Below are 24,596 nucleotides of genomic sequence, written 5' to 3' on the forward strand. Positions count from 1 at the left end.
TGTTTAGGAAGCTACAGTAGCTTGTTCACAAAGCGTGCCGTCTTGACTTGACTCCCTAGCTCCATCATTAAGCCTGCTCCCTGTGTCCTGGACTTCACCTGACAAGGGATGACCGTTCACTTCCATCAATTTGTCCATTTCTGCAGTAGATGTCTTAGGTGTTGATGTTCTCACCAATTTTTTCAATGGACTTTTTGTAATTTCACGTTTGTTTACTTTCTCCAAAGGACAGGCACTTTCATTTCTGCAAGGTAGTCATACAGAATAATGTGGTCTATTAATTCTACACCTCAACGTTACAAAACGTTATGACAAAATTCCAAAAATTCCCCTTTCACATTACTTAAAATTTTAAGTTTTGTAATTTATAATTTGAGAGAGATGGAGAAAGGGACAGACAGAGAGAGAATGGGCAGACAGTTTCTTGAGCCACTGTGACCATGCATCAAATTCCTGTGCCCCCTTGTGTGCACGTGTGACATTGCATGTTTGCATCACTGCACCTGGCTCCATGGGATCTCGAGATCAGAGCAGGATTTCTTACGCTTCACAGGCAAGCACCTTAACCGAAAAGCCATATACGTGGTTAATAATTATTCATCATAAAAATGAGCCCAAATTAGACGGAAGCTTTCTTTGCAAAGAATAATTATCTAGCCTAAATTATTGCCATCATCTTACTTATCATTTTTCTCCTTAGTGGGAACGACTTTAGCAACTTGTAGAGCATGTTCTTCATCATCGTAGTCAGCAGCATTAGGAGATGCGGGACCATCGGCAGGAATAGAAAGAGGGGCAGGAACATCAGCTTCCGCAGAAATAGCACGATCCAGAAGGGCAGCAAGAGGAGCAGGAGATTCAGGACCATCCTGAGCATTGGGACCATGAGAAACACGGGGACTCTCAGAAGTACTGCAACCATCAGAAGTTATGGGACCAACAGGAGTACTGGGCCCCTCAGAAGTATCATGAACATCAGAGGGATCAGGATCATCAGAAGTGCCCAGACTGTAAGGAGTGTCTGGACCATCGGGAGTGTCAGGATCATGAGGATTATCTGAACCAACAGGAATATCCGCACCATCAGTAGTGTCTGGTACATCAGGAATGTCTGCACCATCAGGATTATGTGGACCATCAAAAGTGTCTGTACCATCAGGGCTGTATGGACCATCAGGATTATCTGAAACAGTGGTCGTGTCTGGACCATCACAAGTCTCCAGACCATCGTGGGTGTCCAGACCATCAAGAGGATCTGGACAACCAGAAGTGTCAGGACCGTAAGGAGAGTCCATTTCTGAAGTGGATGTCTCACGTGTTGGTATTCTCACCAATTCTCTCAATTGACTTTTTGTAATTGCACTTTTATTTCCTTTCTCCAAAGGATAGGCTCTTTCATTTCTGCAAGTTAATCATAGAAAACAATGTTTTGTAATAAATCTACTCATCAAGGTTGCAAAACAATTAGGGAAAATTACACACATTTACCCTGTTTATACATTTTTCAAATTTAACACTTTCATTATTATTTATTGGTGGGGTAGGGGTCAGATAAGAAGACCACTAGACAGAGAACAGACAATCTCAGCCACTGGGAACCAATGCCAGATGCACCCTTGGCCTTTTGGCATGCACAACAGTGCATGCTTAACTCACTGCATCTGCATGTGAGACCTGGAGGGGAACAGGTTTTCTTAGGCTTCAAAGGCAAACACTTAACAGCTAAGCCATGTCTTCATTTAAAGTTAATGCTACTCATAACAAAAAGCACAAAGAATGACACATTTCTCTCTAGCGTTGTCTGAATGTTGTTAATTAAATAATTGAAGGCTAAACCTCCATTCCTGCTACTTTCTTGTCAGCACATCCTTTGCATGTTGCATTCCATTAAGATACTGCTTTTGCATACTACTCCAGAAAACGCAGTCACCTGCAATTCCAGTCAGAATTAACTGACTAAACATGATCAGATACAGGGAGATGAATTAGATTTCAATGTGTTTTGCAAACTAGGTATGTTTTTGTTATATCAACCCTCTGTTCAACCCCATACTCATTTGTACCATTGTTTCTTTCCTCACCATGGTCTGCTTTCTATTTTCATGGATTTGTTATTTTGTTTTGTTTTGTTTGGCAAGGTTGGATCTTGCTCTCAGCTCTGGTTGACCTGTGATTCACACGTACACTCTGGTTGTACTCAAACTCACAGAGATCCTCCTAGGTCCCACTCCCATTTGCAGGAATCAAAGGCGTCCTGCACAACACCTAGGTAGCCAAATGGATTCTTTTGTGAACTTTTATCAACACCTCCAGATTCCATCTCATGGTCTTCAATGCACTCTGCTAAAAATTAAAGGGTAATATCTCCTTAGACATCTATCTACTGATGATAGGAAAAAAATAGGGTATAGGCACACACACACATGATAGGGTTGGATTTTGTGGCACACTCCTTTAATCCCAGCAGTTTAGAGGTAGAGCTAGGAGGATGACTGTGAGTTTCAGGCCACCCTGAGACACCACATGGTGCATTCCAAGTCAGCCTGGGCTATAGAGAAACCTTACTTTGAAAAGCCAAAACCAAACAGAAACAAACAAAAAACAACATGAACTCAGTACAGGGAGTGTACCCTTTCATTTCTGCAGTAAAAACAACTATGCATTTAAAAGTAGGAAAATTTGGGGTACACAGATGGCTTAGCAGTTAAGGCACTTGCATGCAAAGCCAAGGAATCCACAGGTTCAATTCCTCAGGACCTATGTAAGTCTGATTCGCAAGGGGACGCATGCATGTGGAATTCCTCGGCAGAGGTTGGAGGCTCTAGATCCGCCAATCAATCTCTCTGTGCCCGTGTCTATCTCTCTCTCTCTTTCTCTCCCTCACTCACTCCATATTCATATATATACATATATATATCTGACTCTTTCAATCTGTTTCAAGCAAACACACCAATCAATGAATAGAAAATGGTAGGATACTGTAATTATACCTTTTAATTAATCCTAGTTGTGGATTTATTTGTAATAAAATTTGAGGTTTCACCACTTCTAGAATTACGTTCGTAGCTACATCATTCTCATTAATTTTAACTTACCTGTGGCATTTGTACGAAAATGCTTGATCATTACGTTCCAATCTGACAGTGGACTCTGTATCATGGAGAAAAGGAGAAGGAAATAATATATGAGTCATTTTTATGTGTGTGTAATATGCATTTTTAGCTTCCCTCATTCATATTCTCAGGAAATGGCTACTGATGATGTTTGTATAATGTGTAACATACATATACAGATAATTTGTTTTTTAAGTAGGGTCTCACTCTAGCCCGGGCTAACCTGCAATTCACTGTTTACTCGGGGTGGCCTTGAACTCAAAGTGATCCTCCTACCTCTGCATCCCAAGTGTGGGGACTAAAGGTCTGCAGCATGGTGCCCAGCTGTGTGTAATGTATTTTTAAAGCTCAGATAATTGAATAGATCACATCTTGGCTCTCATTGATCTTAGTCTAACAGAGAATGTTAGGCAGAAAATGGTTACAAATTCAGGTAGATGCAGTAAGAATCAGATCGAAACACATTTGGGAGGTGTTTCAGAAGCTAAAGTAGCTTGTTCACAAAGCGTGCCGTATTGGTTTGATTCCCTAGCTCCATCATTAAGCCTGCACCCTGTGTGCTGCATTTCACCTGACACACGATGACCGTTCACTTCCATCAACGTGTCCATTTCTGCAGTAGATGTCTTAGGTGTTGATGTTCTCACCAATTCGTTCAATGGACTTTTTGTAATTTCCCGTTTGTTTACTTTCTCCAAAGGACAGTCACCTTCATTTCTGCAAGGTAGTCATACAAAATAATGGTGTCTCTTAATTCTACACCACAACGTTACAAAACAATATGACAAAATTCCAAAAATGCCCCTTTCACATTTCTTAAAGTTTTAAGTTTTGTAATTTATAATTTGAGAGAGATGGAGAAAGGGACAGACATAGAGAGAATGGGCAGACCAGTTTCTTGAGCCACTGTGACCATGCATCAAACGCCTGTGCCCCCTTGTGTGCATGTGTGACATTGCATGTTTGCATCACTGCACCTGGCTCCATGGGATCTCGAGATCTGAGCAGGATTTCTTACACTTCACAGGCAAGCCCCTTAACCGAAAAGCCATCTACGTGGTTATTAATTAGTCATCATAAAAAAGAGCCCAAATTACAAAGAATCTTTCTTGGCAAAGAATAATTATCTAGCCTAAATTATTGCCATCATCTTACTTATCATTTTTCTCCTTTGTGGGAACGACTTTTACAACTTGTAGAGCATGTTCTTCATCATCATAGTCAGCAGCATTAGGAGATGCGGGAACATCAGCAAGAACAGAAAGAGGGGCAGGAACCTCAGCTTCCTCAGAAATAGCACGATCCAGAAGGGCAGCAAGAGGAGCAGGAGATTCAGGACAATCCTGAGCATTGGGACCATGAGAAACACGGGGACTCTCAGAAGTACTGCAACCATCAGAAGTTATGGGACCAACAGGAGTACTGGGCCCCTCAGAAGCATCAGGAACATCAGAGCGATCAGGATCATCAGAAGTGCCCAGACTGTAAGGAGTGTCTGGACCATCGGGAGTGTCCGGATCATGAGGATTATCTGAACCAACAGGAATATCCAGACCATCAGGAGTGTCCGCACCATCAGGAATATCTGGACCATCAGGATTATGTGGACCATCAGAAATGTCTGTACCATCAGGGGTGTCCGGACCATCAGGATGATCTGAAAGAGTGGTAGTATCTGGACCATCACATGTGTCCTGACCATCGTGGGTGTCCGGACCATCAAGAGTATCTGGGACACCAGAAGTGTCAGGACCGTAAGGAGAGTCCATTTCTGAAGCGGATGTCTCACGTGTTGGTATTCTTACCAATTCTCTCAATTGACTTTTTGTAATTGCACATTTATTTCCTTTCTCCAAAGCATAGGCTCTTTCATTTCTGCAAGTTAATCGTAGAAAACAATGTTTTGTAATAAGTCTACTCATCAAGGTTGCATAATAATTAGGGAAAATTACACACATTTACCCTGTTTATATATTTTTCAAATTTAACACTTTCATTATTATTTATTTGTGGGGGGGTCAGTAAAAAAGACCACTGGACAGACAACAGACAATCTAGGGCTCTCAGCCACTGGGAACCAATGCCAGATGCACCCTTTGCCTTGTGTGCATGCGCAACAGTGCATGCTTAACTCACTGCATCTCCATGTGAGACCCGGAGAGGATCAGGTTTTCTTAGGCTTCAAAGGCAGACACTTAACCGCTAAGTCATGTCTTCATTTAAAGTTATTGCTACTAAGAAAACGCACAACAAAAAGCACAAAGAATGACACATTTCTCTCTAGTGTTGTCTGAATGTTGTTAATTACATAATTGAAATCTAAACCTCCATTCCTGATACTTTCATGTCAGCACATCATTTGCATGTTGAATTCCATTAAGATACTGCTTTTGCATACTACTCCAGAATACTCAGTCACCTGCAATTCCAGTCCGAATTAACTGACTAAACATGATCAGATATAGGGAGATGAATTAGATTTCAATGTGTTTTTCAAACTAGGTATGTTTTTGTTATATCAACCCTCTGTTCAACCCCATACTCATTTGTACCATTGTTTCCTTGCCCCACCATGGCCTGCTTTCTATTTTCATGGATTTTTTATTATGTTTTGTTTTGTTTGGCAAGGTTGGATATCGCTCTCAGCTCTGGTTGACCTGTGATTCACTACGTACACTCTGGTTGTACTCAAAATCACACAGATCCTCCTAGGTCCCACTCCCATTTGCAGGAATCAAAGGCGTCCTGCACAACACCTAGGTAGCCAAATGGATTCTGTTGAGAACTTTTATCAACACCTCCAGATTCCATCTCATGGTCTTCAATCCACTCTGATAAAAACTAAAGGGTAATATCTCCTTAGGCATCTATCTACTGATGATAGGAAAAAAATACGGTATAGGCACACACACACACACACACACACACAGAAAAGGTTGGATTTGTGGCATACTCCTTTAATCCCAGCAGTTTGGAGGTAGAGCTAGGAGGATGACTGTGAGTTTCAGGCCACCCTGAGACACCACATGGTGCATTCCATGTCAGCCTGGGCTATAGAGAAACCTTACTTTGAAAAGCCACAACCAAACAGAAACAAACAAAAAACAACATGAACTCAGTACAGGGAATGTACCCTTTCATTTCAGCAGTAATAACAACTAGGCATTTAAAAGTAGGAGAATTTGGGGTGCACAGATGGCTTAGCAGTTAAGGCACTTGCATGCAAAGCCAAGGAATCCACAGGTTCAATTCCTCAGGACCCATGTAAGTCTGATTCACAAGGTTACGCAGGCATGTGGAATTCGTTGGCAGAGGCTGGAGGCCCTAGATCCCCCAAACTCAATATCTCTACGCACGTGTCTCTCTCTCTCTCTCTTTCTCTCCCTCTCTCTCTCCATATACATATATATACATATATATATCAGACACTTTCAATCTGTTTCAAACAAATAAACCAATCAATGAATAGAAAACGGTAGGATACTGTAATTATACCTTTTAATTATTCCTAGTTGTGTATTTATTTGTAACACAATTTTAGGTTTCGTCACTTCTAGAGTTACATTCGTAGCTACATCATTCTGATTAATTTTAACTTACCTGTGGCATTTGTATGAAAATGCTTGATCATTACGTTCCAATCTGACAGTGGACTCTGTATCATGGAGAAAAGGAGAAGGAAATAATATATGAGTCATTTTTATGTGTGTGTAATATGCATTTTTAGCTTCCCTCATTCATATTCTGAGGAAATGTCTACTGATGATGTTTGTATAATGTGTAACATACATATACAGATAATTTGACTTTTACGTAGGGTCTCACTCTAGCCCAGGATAACCTGCAATTCACTGTTTTCTCAGGGTGGCCTTGAACTCAAAAGTGATCCTCCTACCTCTGCATGCCAAGTGTGGGGACTAAAGGTGAGCAGCATGGTGCCTAGCTGTGTGTAATGCATTTTTAAAGCTCAGATAATTGAATAGATCACATCTTGGCTCTCATTGATCTTAGTCTAACAGAGAATGTTAGGCAGAAAATGGTTATAAATTCAGGTAGATGCAGTAAGAAACAGATCGTTACACATTTGGGAGGTGTTTCAGAAGCTAAAGTAGCCTTGTTCACAAAGCGTGCCGTCTTGGCTTGACTTCCCTAGCTCCATCATTAAGCCTGCTCCCTGTGTGCTGGACTTCACCTGACACGCGATGAAAGTTCACTTCCACCAATGTGTCCATTTCTGCAGTAGATGTCTTAGGTGTTGATGTTCTCACCAATTCGTTCAATGGACTTTTTGTAATTTCATGTTTGTTTACTTTCTCTAAAGGACAGGCACTTTCATTTCTGCAAGGTAGTCATACAGAATAATGTTGTGCTATTAATTCTACACCACAACGTTACAAAACAAGGATGACAAAATTCCAAATATGCCCCTTTCACATTACTTAAAATTTTACAGTTTTGTAATTTATAATTTGAGAGAGATGGAGAAAGGGACAGACAAGAGAGAATGGGCAGACCAGGTTTCTTGAGCCACTGTGACCATGCATCAAACGCCTGTGCCCCCTTTGTGTGCATGTGTGACATTGCATGTTTGCACCATTGCTCCTGGATACATGGGATGTCGAGATCAGAGCAGGATTTCTGATGCTTCACAGGCAAGTCCCTTAACCGCAAAGCCATCTACATGGTTATTATTTAGTCATCATAAAAATGAGCCCATATTAGAATGAATTTTCTTGGCAAAGAATAATTATTAAATTATTGCCATCAACTTACTTATCATTTTTCTCCTTAGTGGGAACGACTTTTACAACTTGTAGAGCATGTTCTTCATCATCATAGTCAGCAGCATTAGGAGATGCCGGACCATCGGCAGGAACAGAAAGAGGGGCAGGAACATCAGCTTCCTCAGAAATAGCAGGATCCAGAAGGGCAGCAAGAGGAGCAGGAGATTCTGGACCATCCTGAGCATTGGGACCATGAGAAACACGGGGACTCTCAGAAGTACTGCAACCATCAGAATTTATGGGACCAACAGGAGTAATGGGACCCTCAGAGGTATCAGGAACATCAGAGGTGTCAGTATCATCAGAAGTGCCCAGACTGAAAGGAATGTCTGGACCATCTGGGAGTGTCCGGATCATGAGGATTATCTGAACCAACAGGAATATCTGGACCATCAGGAGTGTCCGGACCATCAGGAATGTCTGGACCATCAGGATTATGTGGACCATCAGAAGTGTCTGTACCATCAGGGGTGTCCAGACCATCAGGATGATCTGAAACAGTGGTAGTATCTGGACCATCACAAGTGTCCAGACCATCGTGGGTGTCCGGACCATCAAGAGTATCTGGGACACCAGAAGTGTCAGGACCGTAAGGAGAGTCCATGTCTGAAGTGGATGTCTCACGTGTTGGTATTCTCACCAATTCTCTCAATTGACTTTTTGTAATTGCACTTTTATTTCCTTTCTCCAAAGGATAGGCTCTTTCATTTCTGCAAGTTAATCGTAGAAAACAATGTTTTGTAGTAAGTCTACTCATCAAGGTTGCAAAACAATTAGGGAAAATTACACACATGTACCCTGTATATATATTTTTCAAATTTAACACTTTCATTATTATTTATTTTTTTGGGGGTCAGATAAAAAGACCACTATACAGAAAACAGACAATCCAGGGCTCTCAGCCCCTGGGAACCAATGCCAGATGCACCCTTCCCCTTGTGTGCATGCGCAACAGTGTATGCTTGACTCACTGCATCTGCATGTGAGGCCTGGAGGTGAACAGGTTTTCTTAGGTATCAAAGGCAAACACTTAACATCTAAGCCATGTCTTCATTTAAAGTTATTGCTACTCATTACAAAAAGCACAATAAATGACACATTTGTCTCTAGTGTCTGAATGTTAATTACATAATTTAAGTCAAAACCCCTGATTCCTGATACTTTCATGTCAACACATCAATTGCATGTTGAATTCCATTAAGATCCTGCTTTTGTAAACTACTCCACAATTATCAGTGACCTGCAATTTCAGTCGGAATTGACTGACTAAACATGATCAGATACAGTGAAATGTAGATTTCAATGTGTTTTTCGAACTAGATATGTTTTTGTTACCTCCACCCTCTGTTCAACCCCACACTCATTTCCACCACTGTGTCTTTGCTCCACCATGGCCTGCTTTCTACTTTCATGGATGTTATGTTTTGTTTTGCAAGGTTGCGTCTTGCTGTCAGCCCAGGTTGACCTGTGATTCACTATGTACTCTGTGGCTGTACTCAAAATCACAGCGATCCTCCTAACTCCCACTCCCCTGACGGCGTGCTCTACAACACCCAGCTAGGCAAAAGGATTCTTTGGAGAACGTTTATCAACACCTCCAGATTCCATCTTATGGTCTCCAATCTACTTGAACAAAGACTAAAGGGTAAAATCTCCTTAGACATCCATCTACTGATGATAGGACAGAAATTGAGTATACACACATACACACACATATGGAATTTTATCCAACTCTAAAGACAATGAAATTATTAATTATATAGGAAATGGGTGGATAGAAGTGGAAAATATTATACTAACGGAGTACCCCAGGGTCACAAAAAGAAAACTGCATGATTTTCCTAACATGTTGATCCTGCCTTTCATGTGTGTACAGATACAGTAAGGAATTATGTCCATAGGCATGCACATGAAACTGGCTGGATCTAGATTTCTAACACTTGGAAATAAAATGTCAGTTCAATTAGAACACAAATTTCTTTCTCTACTGCATCATGTCCAAAGATTGCAATCATTTCTCAAAAGAATGATGTAAAAAGAAATCTCTCCGTTGTCCAGTGCCCTTCACTTCTAAGTAGTTCTTGAATCCGTTGATGGGGAAACATTGTCAAAGGTGTTAGGTGTCAATATCCACTACAGCCAAACTTCCATCATCACTGCTCCTGCTCGTCAGTGTGCCTGGGGTCCATCTTCCTGCACCACTCAGCAATGGGATGGAGCTGAGCACCCTCCTACTTTGAATGAAGAGGACATGAATCTGCACAATTTCCAGAGAAACTGAGCAGTTTACAATTCCTGTTGAGGGAAAGGAATAATCGGTGGTCTTACCTTCTCCCAGTTCGGTGTAGATCACCGGACACGTGACTGCCGTCAACTTGCGGTTCGGGCACAGTCCCCATTTCAAAAGGAGACCCCGCGCTGGTTGATGCAGACACGGATTCGCTTGTAGTGAATTTGCTATTTTCACTTTTCTTTTCTTCTGCCAGAGGGCAGGGGGCTCCATTCCTTTAAGAGATTCATGAAAGTCAATGTTTTCTACTGTTTCTTCTAAGAAGATTACAAAACAATAGGGGAAAATTCCACTCCTCCACTGATTGTTTTTTCAACCGTTTTCCTTTGTTCTAGAGAGACAGAGCATGTGGCAGGTAGGAGAGACGGGGTGAGGCGCGCACTCCAACCACTGCGAATGACCTCCAGATGCAAGTGCCACCTTCTGCCGCAGGCTCACATGGCTCCTGGGAATTGTGCCTGTGCCATTTGGATTTGAAGGCAAGCGCCTTATTGGCTTAGTCATCTCTCCTAGACCTACTTATCTTTAAACGAATTTTTAACATGAGAATTACCAGGAAATGGCAAGGAAAGATATATTCTCTGATCATAAAATGGACACAGGTACAATTGATAGTATGTGGTACACGAGGCTTATGCGAGAAGTTGTAACTGAGCTCAAGGACGTCTTTACATGGACAACAATGTAAACAAGGGGATGAACAATGAGGGGCATCAACCATGGAGATAAGAGACACCAGACACATGGTGCCTATGATGTCTAGATACTTCAATGGAAACGAAAACAGATGAATGCAAACAGAGACGATGTCATATTACTTGTGAATGCTACCCTCACAGGATCGACCTCACTGAATATAACAAATGACGCAGTGACGGGAGTGATGCATTAGCGATTTACACCATATTTTGGTTTTCTTTTCAAATGTAACAATGTTCAATATAAATGATGTGAAATGTAGCATGGAGTTGGGTTTTGTGGCACACTCCTTTAATCCCAGCAGTTGGGAGGCAGAGATAGGATAATTACTGTGAGTTTCAGGGCACCCTGAGACCTCAAATGATGCATTCCAGGTCAGCCTGGGCTATAGAGAAACCTTACTTTGAAAAGCCAAAACCAACCAGAAACAAACGAAAAAACACCATCAACTCAGTACTGGGAGTGTACCCTTTCATTTCTGCAGTAAGAACAACTTAGGGATTTAAAAGTAGTATAACGCGAAGTGCACAGATGGCTGAGCAGTTAAGGCACCTGCATGCAAAGCCAAACAATCCACAGGTTCTATTCCTCAGGACCCATGTAAGGCTGATTCACAAGGGGACATATGCATCTGGAAATCAGCTTCAGTGGCTGGAGGCCCTAGCACCCCTAATCATACTTTCTCTCTGTCCCTCTCTCTGTGTATGTACATATACATATGTACATATGTGTGTGTGTCTGACTCACTCTTGTTCAAATAAATAAAACACATCAAGAAATAAATAACAGTAGGATACTGTAATTATACCTTTTAATTATTCCTACTTTTGGATTTCTTTGTAACAATACTTTAGGTTTTGCCATTTCTAGAATTACTTTTGTAACTACATCATTGTCCTTAATTTTAACTTACATTAGGCATTTGTATGAAAATGCTTGATTATTACGTTCCATTCTGATGGTGGAATCTGCATCATGGAGAAAAGGAGAAGGAAATAATATATGAGTCATTTTTATGTGTGTGTAATATGCATTTTTAGCTTCCCTCATTCATATTCTGAGGAAATGTCTACTGATGATGTTTGTATAATGTGTAATATATGCAGGTTTTTTTTTTGAAGTAGGGTCTCACTCTAGCCCAGGCTGACCTGAATTCACTATATTCTCAGGGAGGCCTTGACCTCAAAGTGATCCTCCTACATCTGTCTCCCAAGTTCAGGGACTAAAGGTGTGCAGCATGGTTCCCGGCTGTGTGTAACATATTTTTAAAGCAATCCTAAGTGAATAGATGACACCATTTATCTTACTTTAACAGAGAATCCTAGGTAAATAATGATTATAAAATCAGGTAGATACAGTAAGAAACAGATTGCGACAGGTTTGGGAGATGTGTCAGAAGCTAAAGAAGCTTGCTCAGAAGGCCTACCCTCCTGGCTGGATTCCCTAGCTCCCTCGTTAAGCCTGCTCCCTGTGTGCTGGACTTCACCTGACACGAGATGACCGCTCACTCCCTTCGGTGTGTCCATTTCTGCACTAGATGTCTTAGGTGTTGGTATTCTCACCAATTCTTTCAATGGACTTTTTGTAATTTCATGTTTGTTTCCTTTCTCCAAAGGACAAGCACTTTCATTTCTGCAAGGTAGTCAAACAGAATAATGTTGTCTATTAATTCTACACCTCAAGCTTACAAAACAGTTTGACAAAATTCCAAAAATTCCCCTTTTCACATTTCTTAAAATTTTAACAGTTTTGTAATTTATAATTTGAGAGAGATTGAGAAAGGGACAGACAGAGAGAACGGGCAGACCAGTTTCTTGAGCCACTGTGACCATGCATCAAATGCCTGTGCCCCCTTGTGTGCATGTGTGGCACTGCATGTTTGCACCATTGCTCCTGGCTACATGGGATGTGGAGATCTGAGCAGGATTTCTGATGCTTCACAGGCAAGTGCCTTAACCGCAAAGCCATCTACATGGTTATTAATTAGTCATCATAAAAATGAGCCCATATTACAATGAATTTTCTTGGCAAAGAATAATTATCTAAAGTATTGCCATCATCTTACTTATCATTTTTCTCCTTAGTTGGAACGTCTTTCACGGCTTTTAGAGCATGTTCTTCATCATCATAGTCAGCAGCCTTAGGAGATGCGGGACCATCGGCAGGAACAGAACGAGGGGCAGGAACATCAGCATCCACAGTAATAGCAGGATCAAGAAGGGCAGCAGGAGGTGCAGGTGAATCAGGACCATCCTGAGCATCGGGACCATCAGAAACACGGGGATTCTCAGATGTACTGGAACCATTAGAAATTTCAAAACCAACAGAAGTAGTGGGAGCCTCAGAAGTATCGGGAACAGCAGAAGTATCAGGATCATCACAAGTGTCCATACTGTGAGGAGTGTCTGGACCATCGCGAGTGTCTGGACCATCGGGATTATCTGGACCATCAGGCTTATCCAGACCATCAGAAGTGTCCGAAACATCAGGAGTGTCTGGACCAACAGGATTATCTAATACAACGGTATTATCTGGACCATCCAAAGTGTCCGGATCATCATGGTTATCCGGACCATCATGAGTAACTGGAACATCACAGGTGTTAGGACCATCGGGATCATCTGAACTATCAGGACTATCCTGTCCACCAGGAGTGTGTAGATCATCAGGAGTGTCTGGACCAGCAGGAGTGACCAGACCATGCGTATTGTCTGAATCATTAATAGTATCTGGACAATCACAAGCGTCCAGACCATCAGGAGTGACTGGAAGGTCAGGGTTATCTGAAGCATTGGAAGTTACTGGACCATGATGAGTGACCAGACCATCAGGATATTCTGAAACATTGGTACTATCTGGAGCATCAGAAGTATATGGACCATTAGCTGTGTCTGGAACATCAGGATATTTTGAACCATCGGGAAATACTGGGCCATCAGAAGTGTCCAAGCCATCAGGAATGTACGGACCATCTGGAGTGTCTGGACCATCAGCATTAGCTGGACGATCAGAATTGTCTGGACCATTGGGACTATCATTACCATCAGTGATATTCGGACCATCAGTAGTGTTTGGATCATCAGGAGTGTCTGCACCATCAGGAGTATCTGGACCATCATAAGTGTCCGGACCATCAGCAGTGTCCGGTGCAGATGAGGCAAGGGGAGCATGAGGACGGTAAGGACAAAGCATCACTAGGAGCAGCAGGAACAACAGGGGCATGAGGAATGGCAGGGGCAGGTGGAAGAAGACAAGCAAGACGAGGAGGAAGAGCAGGTGCAGATATATAGGAGAAGAAAGGGGAGCATGATCAGCAGGAGCAGAAAGGTCAGTGGGAGTATCAGGATCATGCAGAGGATTGGGAACATCCAGAGAATCAGGACCATCTGGAGAATCAGGACCATGCAGAGTATCGGTACCATCAGGAATATGAGGTGCATCCGGAGCATCAGAACCATCCAGAGTATCACAAGCAGAAGGAGCAGGAGAATCGAATGGGTCAACATCAGGGATAGTAGTGGCAGGAGTAGAAGTTGGGGCAGGAGAAGCAGGAGGGGCAGGAGTAGCAGGAACAGGAGGATCAGTGCCATCAGCAGCAGCGGCAGAGGAGGCAGGAGCTGCGCTACCAGAACCAGGGGCAGCAGGGTCGGCAGCAGCAGAAACAGTAGCTGCGGCTCTACGATGTAACTTCTCTGAGCCTGTCAGTTCCTTAAGTAAGCATTTCTTCCTCACTCGTTCAACCTTTAATGAAAGTTGCAGTCGTGTTACTTTCCACTAAAAAGAAGTTTTATGGCTTTTCTATGTTTGTTTTTCTCTTTTCATTTTGTTATTGTGTTTTTCCAGGTAGGGTCCCCCTATACACCAGGCTGACCTGGAATTCACTATGTAGTCTAAGGGTGGCCTCAAACTCACGGGGATCCTCCTATCCCAACCTCAATAATACTAGCATTAAAGGTGTGCGCCATCACGCCCGCCTCCGTTCATTGCTTTTATCGCTTGTCACTTCCTTTCCGTGACTTAATTATAGTGAAGAAAGTGTTGGTTTTAATTTTTAGCTATTTGAGATGGACAGACAGCCATAGGCAGATATTCATAGAGTATGGGTGCACTAGGGTATCCAGACATTGCAAACAAACTCCACACGCATATGCCACCTTGTGCATCTGGTTTATGTGGGTCCTGGAGGAATGAACCTGAGTCCTTTGGCTTTGCAGAGAAATGCGATAACTGCTAAGCCATCTCTCCAACCCTACAACACATTTTTGTGCCTTACATTGATTTTATCATATTCAATCATTGATTTTTGAAATAAATTCTGCTTTCTTTCTTCTCAAGTGAAAGAACCAGAGTGTTCAGGGATCTCAACAAACGACAGGCTTCCTTCCGTGTCTCCTTCTGTTGTGCTCTACGTCACCTACCATGCTCAGTCTCTGTGTAGGGGGACAGGAGTAAAGGTATTCAAAAGACCAAATGCAACTTCTTCCACAATGAACTCAGGGAATTTCTAGAGTTGCATTCATTGATGATTGGATTTATTAAGGTTTAATGGGGAGAGAGGAGGGGAATGGCTCAGTGATTAAAAGTCTTTACACGGGTTGAATTTCTCAGTTCCTCCTCTAAAGTCAGCCAGATGATTTCAGCCTCAGAATCTGTGTCTTTCATTCGAGTGGCATAAGACACAGGCACGCTCATGTGTGTGGTTGAATAATTACTAGATGTATTTAGGCATGAGTCATGTCAGTAAAAAGCCCTGTAAAGTCCATTTGTCCGTGGGACAAGTATTCCTAACTCAATTTTCCTGTACAGTATGGACTTTCAAAAACATTTTCTACCTCATCCATTACTACTTCAATGATTGTACTAGTCATATTTAATTTTATCAAAGTGATGAATAATTAAATTGGTGTTAACTTCACAACTTTGCAAATAAACAATCCTGGGCAGAGAACTGCCGCATTTTAAAACTAATCACTACCAAAACAAAATTCACAACAAAACAATGAATTTCAGAACGTGCATTTTACCTGGGCATTGAAGTCATTGTCTTGCTCGTCTCTTTCAGTTTCAGAATCACGAGCACCTCTGTTGGTCGCCCTTCAGAATGACAGGGGATGATGAGTAACTTTAGTTATTAAAATAGTGTGGTACAAGGTCACTTTTCTACATAATCAATAAGAGGTCTTCATTTATGAAGTAAAAGTGGCCTTTTCAAAGCTGGTAGATATTTATGCCTTTACCAGTTCACTATGCGGGAAGTTCAACAGAGACCAACCAGGTCCATACGGGACACCTACAGGCTGCATATTGGCAGAGTCTGCGCTGTGTGTCTATATCATGTTCTTCTCTTGAAGGTATCCCAGAACACTCCCTACATGGACATGGCACATTTGTCATCGAAACGAGAGCAAATCCCTTACTGCAGCAAGGCAGAAAGATAAACTAGGCCCTCCCAGGTGTCTGTTCCTTGCTGAAGACTAAGTGTAGATCCACGTCTGTACATGGAGGCATGGGGTCCACACTACCATGAGCCTGTCTGCTGCAGACAACGCTCCTGGGAGTGTGGTTAACATGCTGCGGAGACCAGGAAGTTTCTCACTTGCTAAAACAAAATCATGAAGTTATCAACAGAGCAGCCAGGTTCCAGCACTCCCTTCAGAGCTACCCAGTTCTTGAAAAACAGGTCAGGAAGCACAGATGCTTTGTAAGCCTGTTGTGATGGTTACAAGTTGACACACATGAAGCACATAGCATGATGTGTGTCCGCAAGAAAACCCAATGATCAAGAGTGCCTCCTCTGTGTGTTGTCCATGACTCCACAATATTGAAGGTCAAGAAATCCTACCTGCGATAGAAGCTCGGAGAAGTACTGCGAGCTGCTTCTGAGGAGAAAGGAAAGTACATTTTACAACAGCAATACAAAATGCAACATAGTGAAATTACATGAAGGATGTAGTGGTAGGACATAATTAGACACAAATCTCGTGTCACCATTCATTATAATATTAATAGGCAGGTGAAAATGCCCTGAAGCCTTACTTCCATTTCATTGTGGAATGAAAAACGATAAGAAGAAGAAAGAAATGAATGAAGGACTAACACGTGGAAGTAAGCTGCTGTGGGCAACGACTGCCATTCTAGCTGAGCACTGTCACCCTGACATGAGGTGCTCCGCCAGCAGAATCCCCATCCCAAGGTGAGGGCGTCAAGCACATGACACGATTGCTCTCCTGGACTTGAAGGCTTGAGGAACACTTCATGTTCTGTGTTGGCCCCACAAAATTATCTCCAGCTCTTCCACTGAAATTGCTCAGTTCAGGGTGAAAGTCTCTCACAAGGAAGGAGAACTAACGTCACTGTGCAGCTCAGCATAAAAACAGGAAATAGACCAGGAACCAAGAGGTTTGAAATGAATCTCCAGTTGTCAGTGAGGCAAAACTCAAGGGAGGGCGGAGTGCTTACCCTCCCGACTCCTCCTCGGGAAAGACGCTAGTACAAGTGCATCGCTCTGGCTCTGCTCCTGTCTGATGTACGCTCATCTCCACTTAATCTCCCTTGAAAGGAACCATTGAGGGCGATTTGGTTCAGTGCTGAAAGGTGCTCGTTTGGAAAGTCTGCCAGCCCTGCTTCCTTTCTGCAGTCACATAACGCAACATGGACATTCTCTTGCAGAGGCAAGAGTCACTGTTGGCTTCCCTTCATTGTGCACGCGTGCAAGTAAAAACATAAATCAATGAAAAGAACTCCGGGAGGGGTCGCTGCCTTTGGAGTGAAGACCGCTGAGCGGTGATCTCACAGCGAGACATGGTGAGGGAGGCACTGGGGACAGAGCGACAAGCCTACAGAGAACCGCCTGACAGCAAGCGCACGGATCCACGCACGCGCTCGTCCCAGGCCAGCAGCTGGCTCTCACTAAAAGAGAAAATAACGCATTCTCTCTTCATTTGAAGGACACAAACACCCAGTGAGACCTTCCTGGTATTTCCAATGACGAGAGTCGAGGGTTGTCCAAAAAATAGTCGAGGCTGAGGTTGCTCGTGGTGGAGCACTTCCTTAGCCAGCAGCCAGTACTGATCACCACACATAGTGAAGAAAGTGTTATTTACAAAATGGTTCCTGAGAAAATGAGCCCTCTCATCATAACAGTGAATCTCTGCATACTCATCATGAATGGCACAGGATTATTATGATTTATCTACACCATTAATTTCCTGGTCTTATTTCCAGAGGATACATAGGTAGGAAAGATGTTTTAGACAGTTTTCTATTTTTTATTTTATTTTATTTTTTTCTTTTTCAAGGTAGGGTCTCCCTCTGGTCAGGCTGACCTGGAACTATGTAGTCTCAGTGTGGCCTCGAACTCATGCTGATCCTCCTACCTGTGCCTCCCAAGTGCTGGGATTAATGGCGTGCACCACCACGCCCGCCTCTTTAGACAGTTTTTAAAAGTGCAAGTTACCGAAAGCGTTTCATTACCACTAACACTTTCGGGACAGACTTGGCAGAATGTGGTGTGTTCCTGCATGATGTGATCTTTTTCAGCTCACATGACGGGGCAGATCTCCCTGAAAAGTATACTTTCGGCATGTTAAATAAGAGGCACCATATTCCAATTTAGTCCACAAGAAGGCAAGGTCAAAAAGGAGCTGGAGGTACAGCTCAGGAGAGGCACAGTGCCTAGACTGCTCAGAAGTCTCTATGCTGAATTTGTTGAAAAGACCAAAAAAAAAAAAAAGAGGAGGAGTGATCTAAAAGACATATTCAGTGAGCCTGTTAAAATGTATCACAGCCGGGCATGGTGGCGCACGCCTTTAATCCCAGCACTCAGGAGACAGAGGTAGGAGCATCGCCGTGAGTTCCAGGCCACCCTGAGCCTACATAGTGAATTCCAGGTCAGCCTGGGCTAGAGTAAAACCCTACCTCAAAAAATCAAAAAAAAATAATGTATTACAGGCAGGCATAGTCACCTCAATATGTGACCGAATGACCTCAGGAAAAGCATCTTGTATGGTTTGTGCAGACTGACAGGTATAAAGTTATAGCACACAATGGTAATTGTAGGAACAAGCAAGAAATTAATAAAGTGTTTCATGGTGTATCGTATGGTATGCCACAGATCCCATTTGAAGGTATTCATGGCTTCATTACATCATCAACTTGTATTTTACACATGCAATCATTGTAAACCACTACAAAGATAAATCATAACTGCACTGTAATAAACAATCATCAGATACATGATAAATGTATGTATTATACAAATGGATTTAAAATACATTTTTATACCCTTTTTTCTTTGTAGTAATGGCAAAAGAAATACAAAATGTTTAAAATCTTTCTCATATTTGTAAGTGATTGTATGTATGTGTCTAAGATTGTTTTCAGGAATTAAAAATCAACCAAAAACTGACTTTGCATTATCTAGGAAGAATTACTTAGCTCACTTTGAACTCCAGTCAGTTGATAAATAAATGAGCAAAATGTATAATGACAACGGTTTTTGTTTTCCCATGTAAATTCAGAGCAGCAGGCATAACTGAAAGTCAGCATTTTTCCCCAGAGTTGGGGGTTTGGGTCAGTGAGGGATCAAGGGCCTCACATGGCTGAGGCCCTGCAACTACACCCAGTATGGGGAAAAAAACAAACAATCGGAGACTAGAAAGATGGCTTAGTGGTTAAGGTGCTCGCCTGAGAAGCCTAAGAACTGAGATTCGATTCTCCAGGTCCCATACAAGCCAGATGCACATGGTACCTCATGCATCTGGAATTTGCTTGCAGTGGTTAGAGGCCCTGGCACGCACGTTCCTACTCTCTCTCTCCTCATTCTGTCTTAATTAAAACAAAACAAAACAAAAGAGCAGTCTCACCTCGATGTCGCACTGTATGCTTACACATCCTCCTGCGGTGCATTTTACGGTGTTTCCTAAAAATAAAGGATAGTTACTTGGATGCACTTATTAAAATCAATCGATCACGGGTTCTTCAGCAATTAGTAATGATTGATGATGGCTTTCCTTATTTCTCCTCTGAAGTCAAAGATAGGAATAGAATTTTCCCTTGGAAAAATCTTAAAACCACACCTCCGTATGATACCTGCATGCACAAGGACACACATAGGCAGACACACCCACACACACAGGACAGGGGTGATCTGAAGCGCGCTCACTCCCCGAGTCCACATTCTTGCTCTCAGCGTTCCTGGCTCCTTGACTCTCCATGGCTGTTCTTTGCGCTGCTGCAGGGACTGGGAGTTCCCTCCTTACAGCACACAGGTCCCTGTACCTCTCATTACTCAGAAGGAACGAAGGATCGCCCGAGGTTCCAGGAGAACCACACCATACCAGGGTCTCACCCTCATAGGCATTTCTGGGAGTCTGAGCCTGCTTCCCCCACACTCGGTATGGGAGATGAGGAGATGCATTGCTACCTGTCAGCCTCACCTGCCACCACGCTCACATCACAGCACATTTTGGGCATTCTGAAGATGGTTCTTATCAGGAAATTGCAGAGTGGATGTTGAAACTACAACCTCACTGCGTCTCTGCTCAATCACCGTGACTCTGTCATGCTGAGTCCTTACAGCGCACACCCTTGCCACAACTCCCACGCGGGCTGCACGCCTCACGACTGCTCCCCTCTCCTGGCAAGAGCTGAGAGCTCCAGCTCTATGTGCCTAGGATCCACTTGGCGCTTCACCCCTGGGATGAACATTGAGAGGGCTGTGATCCTGCTCTGGAGAGCCACAACCAACGGGCCATCACTCATGGGGTCGCCAGCAAAGCTAAGAGCCCTGAGCACGGCTTCCTTTTGTCTCCAGCCCTCAGTCTTCTCAGAATCGACTGATCTCAACTCTGTGTGCTCAGTACTTTGTATTTCACACCCAAACAGTGAGGCCATGGGAAATACCCCCAGACGCGTTGAGGTTCAGGCACCTACAATTTGTATGCAGCTTGTACGTAGAAAAATAATGAAGGGCAAAGGGTCACAAGCAGAAGGAGCACACAGAAAGAGAGTTCCCTGGGATCTAAGGGAAGGTGACCTGCTCCCAGTCTCAGCTCCCTAACCAGCAAAGCAGAGCACAAAGACCCCGCGTCAGCAGGGTGAGAAGGGACAGGAACCTCCTATGCATGTCTTGTCGCTTCATCTGACCAGTGACTGTTCTTGCTAAGCCTTCCTTGCATTGCTTCCCCTGTATTCGTGAGAGATGAGTCAGTCTTCCTTCTGTCTACTCGCTGCTTCTGACTTCTGTGAGCGCCACCACTCAGGACAGCACAGAGCTGACAAGAGGGAACCATACCTATCCAGCAGCTCCTCCGCATGTATATCTGCGCCCATGTGTTCCAAAAATTCTGCTATAAAATCTTTGTTTTCCTGTAGAGCAAGGAGGTATGGCGTGAAGCCTTCCTACAAAAACAAGAAATCAATCAATCAATAGGCACACAAATAAAATAATTAAAATAAAATAATACAGATAATTTACAACTTACACAATTTATGCATTTCTCCACTGAACTGTAGAGATCATGAAAGAGGTCGTGAACACAAGGAGGAGTGTAGACAGTAACTCACAAGTCCCTCTCGTCCTCGTCCCGAGCTGCTCCTGCACACAGGCCGCTCCTGCGCTGGGACGTGCGCTGCCCCTGCTCACTATCAACACGTGCACTCCAGTTCGCTCAGGAACTCACCTCAACACCCACTGCCTCTAAGGAATTTCACTTTGACGGACTTGAATGATATTTTCCAACTAAAACAACAACTATGTGAACACAGTGTGCTACCTTTTATCTTGGATGCATCACTGTGCATCTGGCTACATGGGATCTTTTGTTACAAAAAACTTATTTATTTAGAAACAGAGAATGATAGAGAACAGAATTAGAATGGGCACACCAGGGCCTCAGGCCTCTGCATACTAACTCTAGAGGCATGTGCCTATTTTTGCATCTAGCTTCATCTGCTTTCTGGAGCAGGAAGCCTCTGTTGTGATGGTTTGCAAGCAAGTTCCTTAACCACTGAAACATCGATCCAGGCCTAATTTGTAAGCTTCACACCATGTTATTTTGGGGGGGGGGTGGATTTAAGTAGGGTATTATTCCAACCCAGGCTGACCTGGAATTCATTACTGAATCTCAAGGTGGCCTCAACCACACAGCAATCCTCCACCTCTGCCTCCCAAGAGCTGGGAGTAAAGGTGTGCACCACCATGCCTGGCTTCAATCCAAATTTTAATCTCTAACAGAACGTGTAGGCTCATGTACTGCTGTACATTGCTGTCAACCATGTATCTTTATAAATTAATATTAATCAAGTTGATAACCTTGCAATATTTCACAATCATCATGAACCACGATGTCAAATATCTGGAATGGAAAAGCAGGAGGCGTGAGGTAATATCCTGGCGTGTCCCTAGAAACCTGGAACTCACGTGGGCCCTCCATATAAGTAGTGTGTGTTACTAAGACACCAGAATGCCACATGGACTCACAGGAGACTGCATTCAATTATTGCCTATTCAAGGTAGGGGTCTCCTGCTAGCTCAGGCTAACCTGGAATTTGCTATGTAGTCTCAGGGTGTCCTTGAACTCACGAAGATCCTCCTACCTCTGCCTCCCGAGGGCTGGGATTAACGGTGAGCACCACTACGCCCGACTGCGTGCTATTTTTCATGGCAAGTTTCTTTACAAGTTTCCATCAGTTCAAATGTGGACTTCATGCACGCAGGCAAATCAGTGTATTTATGAGCAACGTTGAGCCCACAGCCCTTGAGATTTCCCTCTGCCGTGCTCATTTCCACATGCTTAAGGAAAAGCAAGTGTGTGACTGTGGACTCTTCCTTTTAGCAAAAAGTCAAGTGATAACAACCTAAGTGTAATGAAAACGGTGCCCAACACCCTCTACAAGAATTTCTTCAACACATTAGCTTCCACTCCATTTGCACCGGTATCTTCCCAAGTTCTCAATCAATGCATTGTGAAGCCATCTTAGGGCTCTTCTTATTAACTGAATGTTTCTCCCACTGTAAAACTGCCAAGCTGCTGAGGGCAGGGTTTGAGAACCATCACAGACACACTGAGTGGATACCACACACCTTCAATTCAAAAACCTTTCCTAACTTGCTACAATCCTCAGCGAGAAAATCTGGCTCATGTTTGATATTTGTTAATGTGTTGAAATGAATGAGGACAATAGAGAAGACATCCTTGAAAGGAAAGCCTCTGATTATTCAAAGGCTACGAGTAGCAATTTCCTAAACGCTTTATTTTATTTTTCCTTTATTGATTGATTTCTTATATCGATTTTTATTTTGTTTTATACTGATATTTATTTTATTTTATTTTGGTGTTTCACTGTAGGGTTGCATTCTAGTGCAGGCTGACCTGTAATTCACTATATAATCTCAGGGTGGCCTGAAACTCATGGAGATCATCCTACATCTGCCACTCCCTACCGTGTGCTGGGATTAAAGGGTGTGCCACCACACCGAGCCTAAAGTTTGTTTTTTTGTTTGTTTGTTTGTTTTTCATCACTCCTTCTTACAGTTCAGCCTCATCTCAGAAATGATTCACTTTCAAAGATTTTTTTTTTTTAATTTTAAAAAGACAAGAGAGAACTGTCCAAAGGCATGAGCCACCACAATCGATCCCCAGAGGCTTGCGCCACCTCGTGGGCATCTGTGGCCCTGCCCTTGTCTCACGGTTGTACATCTGGCTTACACGGAATCTGGAGAGTCAAACCTGGTGCCCAAACTTCCCGGGCTAGCACCTTTGACCTCCAAACCATCTCTCCCACCCATCATTCACTTTTATATGATGATCCATGCTAACGAGGATTCCATTTGTCATAAATATTTATTTAGAGTTGTAAAACAAGGCCCAACTCTTAGATAATTTACTGTTCCGTGTTGTTTTACAGTAATTACAAAGTCCTTGGTGAAAAACATATTTAAACAAAGTTTTACCTTTAAAACATTCAATGTCTCTTCCATCATTTGCCACAAAAGCATTGAAATAATGCTGTAGCCACGAAAACGTCTTTAAGAAGTTCCAATGCCAGGCATGGTGGCACATGCCTTTAATCCCAGCACTAAGGAGGCAGAGGTAGAGGATCACCATGATTTCGAGGCCACCCTGTGACTATATACGGAATTCCACATAGACTGGAGTGGGGGGAGACCCTACCTCCAAAATAAAAAATAAAAATAAAAAGTTCCAATATTAAAAGAAAAATCTGGGGCTGGAGAGATGGCTTAGCGGTTAAGCGCTTGCCTGTGAAGCCTAAGGACCCCGGTTCGAGGCTCGGTTCCCCAGGTCCCACGTTAGCCAGATGCACAAGGGGGCGCACGCATCTGGAATTTGTTTGCAGAGGCTGGAAGCCCTGGTGCGCCCTTTCTCTCTCTCTCCCTCTATCTGTCTCTCTCTGTGTCTGTCGCTCTCAAATAAATAACTAAAATATTAACAAAAAAAAATAGAAAAATCTGTCAAGAGTAAAATTTCAAACCATTTCACTTTGTTAACACTGGAGATTCCACATATGAACAATGGAGCAGCATGTGCCTTTGTTAAAACAAACCTATTTAATGATTGTGGAAATAGAGTCGGGTCATCTTACCTTTGTTTTTGCCTCGATATTTGCATCGTAGGCAAGCAGTAGATCTGCCAGTTCTAAGTCATCATTCAGAGCTGCGTAATGCAGCGCGGTGTTCCCATACATGTC

The 24,596-nt window shown here is 43.0% G+C and overlaps 1 protein-coding gene across 1 annotated transcript; it reads right to left on the minus strand.

Moving 5' to 3' along the window:
* Positions 1 to 1,847: 1,847 nt before the first annotated feature.
* On the minus strand, positions 1,848 to 24,593 carry LOC123453554 (cell surface glycoprotein 1-like). Its single transcript, XM_045130572.1, has 16 exons — positions 24,492 to 24,593; positions 21,181 to 21,287; positions 19,751 to 19,806; positions 16,729 to 16,765; positions 15,911 to 15,980; positions 12,952 to 14,627; positions 12,373 to 12,518; positions 11,800 to 11,854; positions 10,226 to 10,402; positions 8,233 to 8,607; positions 7,922 to 8,117; positions 6,714 to 6,768; positions 4,269 to 4,842; positions 3,685 to 3,830; positions 3,096 to 3,150; positions 1,848 to 1,956 (listed from the first exon to the last, which is right to left on the minus strand). Exons 1-16 carry the CDS (start codon positions 24,591 to 24,593, stop codon positions 1,848 to 1,850), a joined length of 3,936 nt encoding a protein of 1,311 aa, XP_044986507.1.
* Positions 24,594 to 24,596: the final 3 nt, after the last annotated feature.

The sequence above is a fragment of the Jaculus jaculus genome, chromosome 12 (genome assembly GCF_020740685.1).
Source record: "Jaculus jaculus isolate mJacJac1 chromosome 12, mJacJac1.mat.Y.cur, whole genome shotgun sequence".
Classification (NCBI taxonomy): Eukaryota; Metazoa; Chordata; class Mammalia; order Rodentia; family Dipodidae; genus Jaculus; species Jaculus jaculus.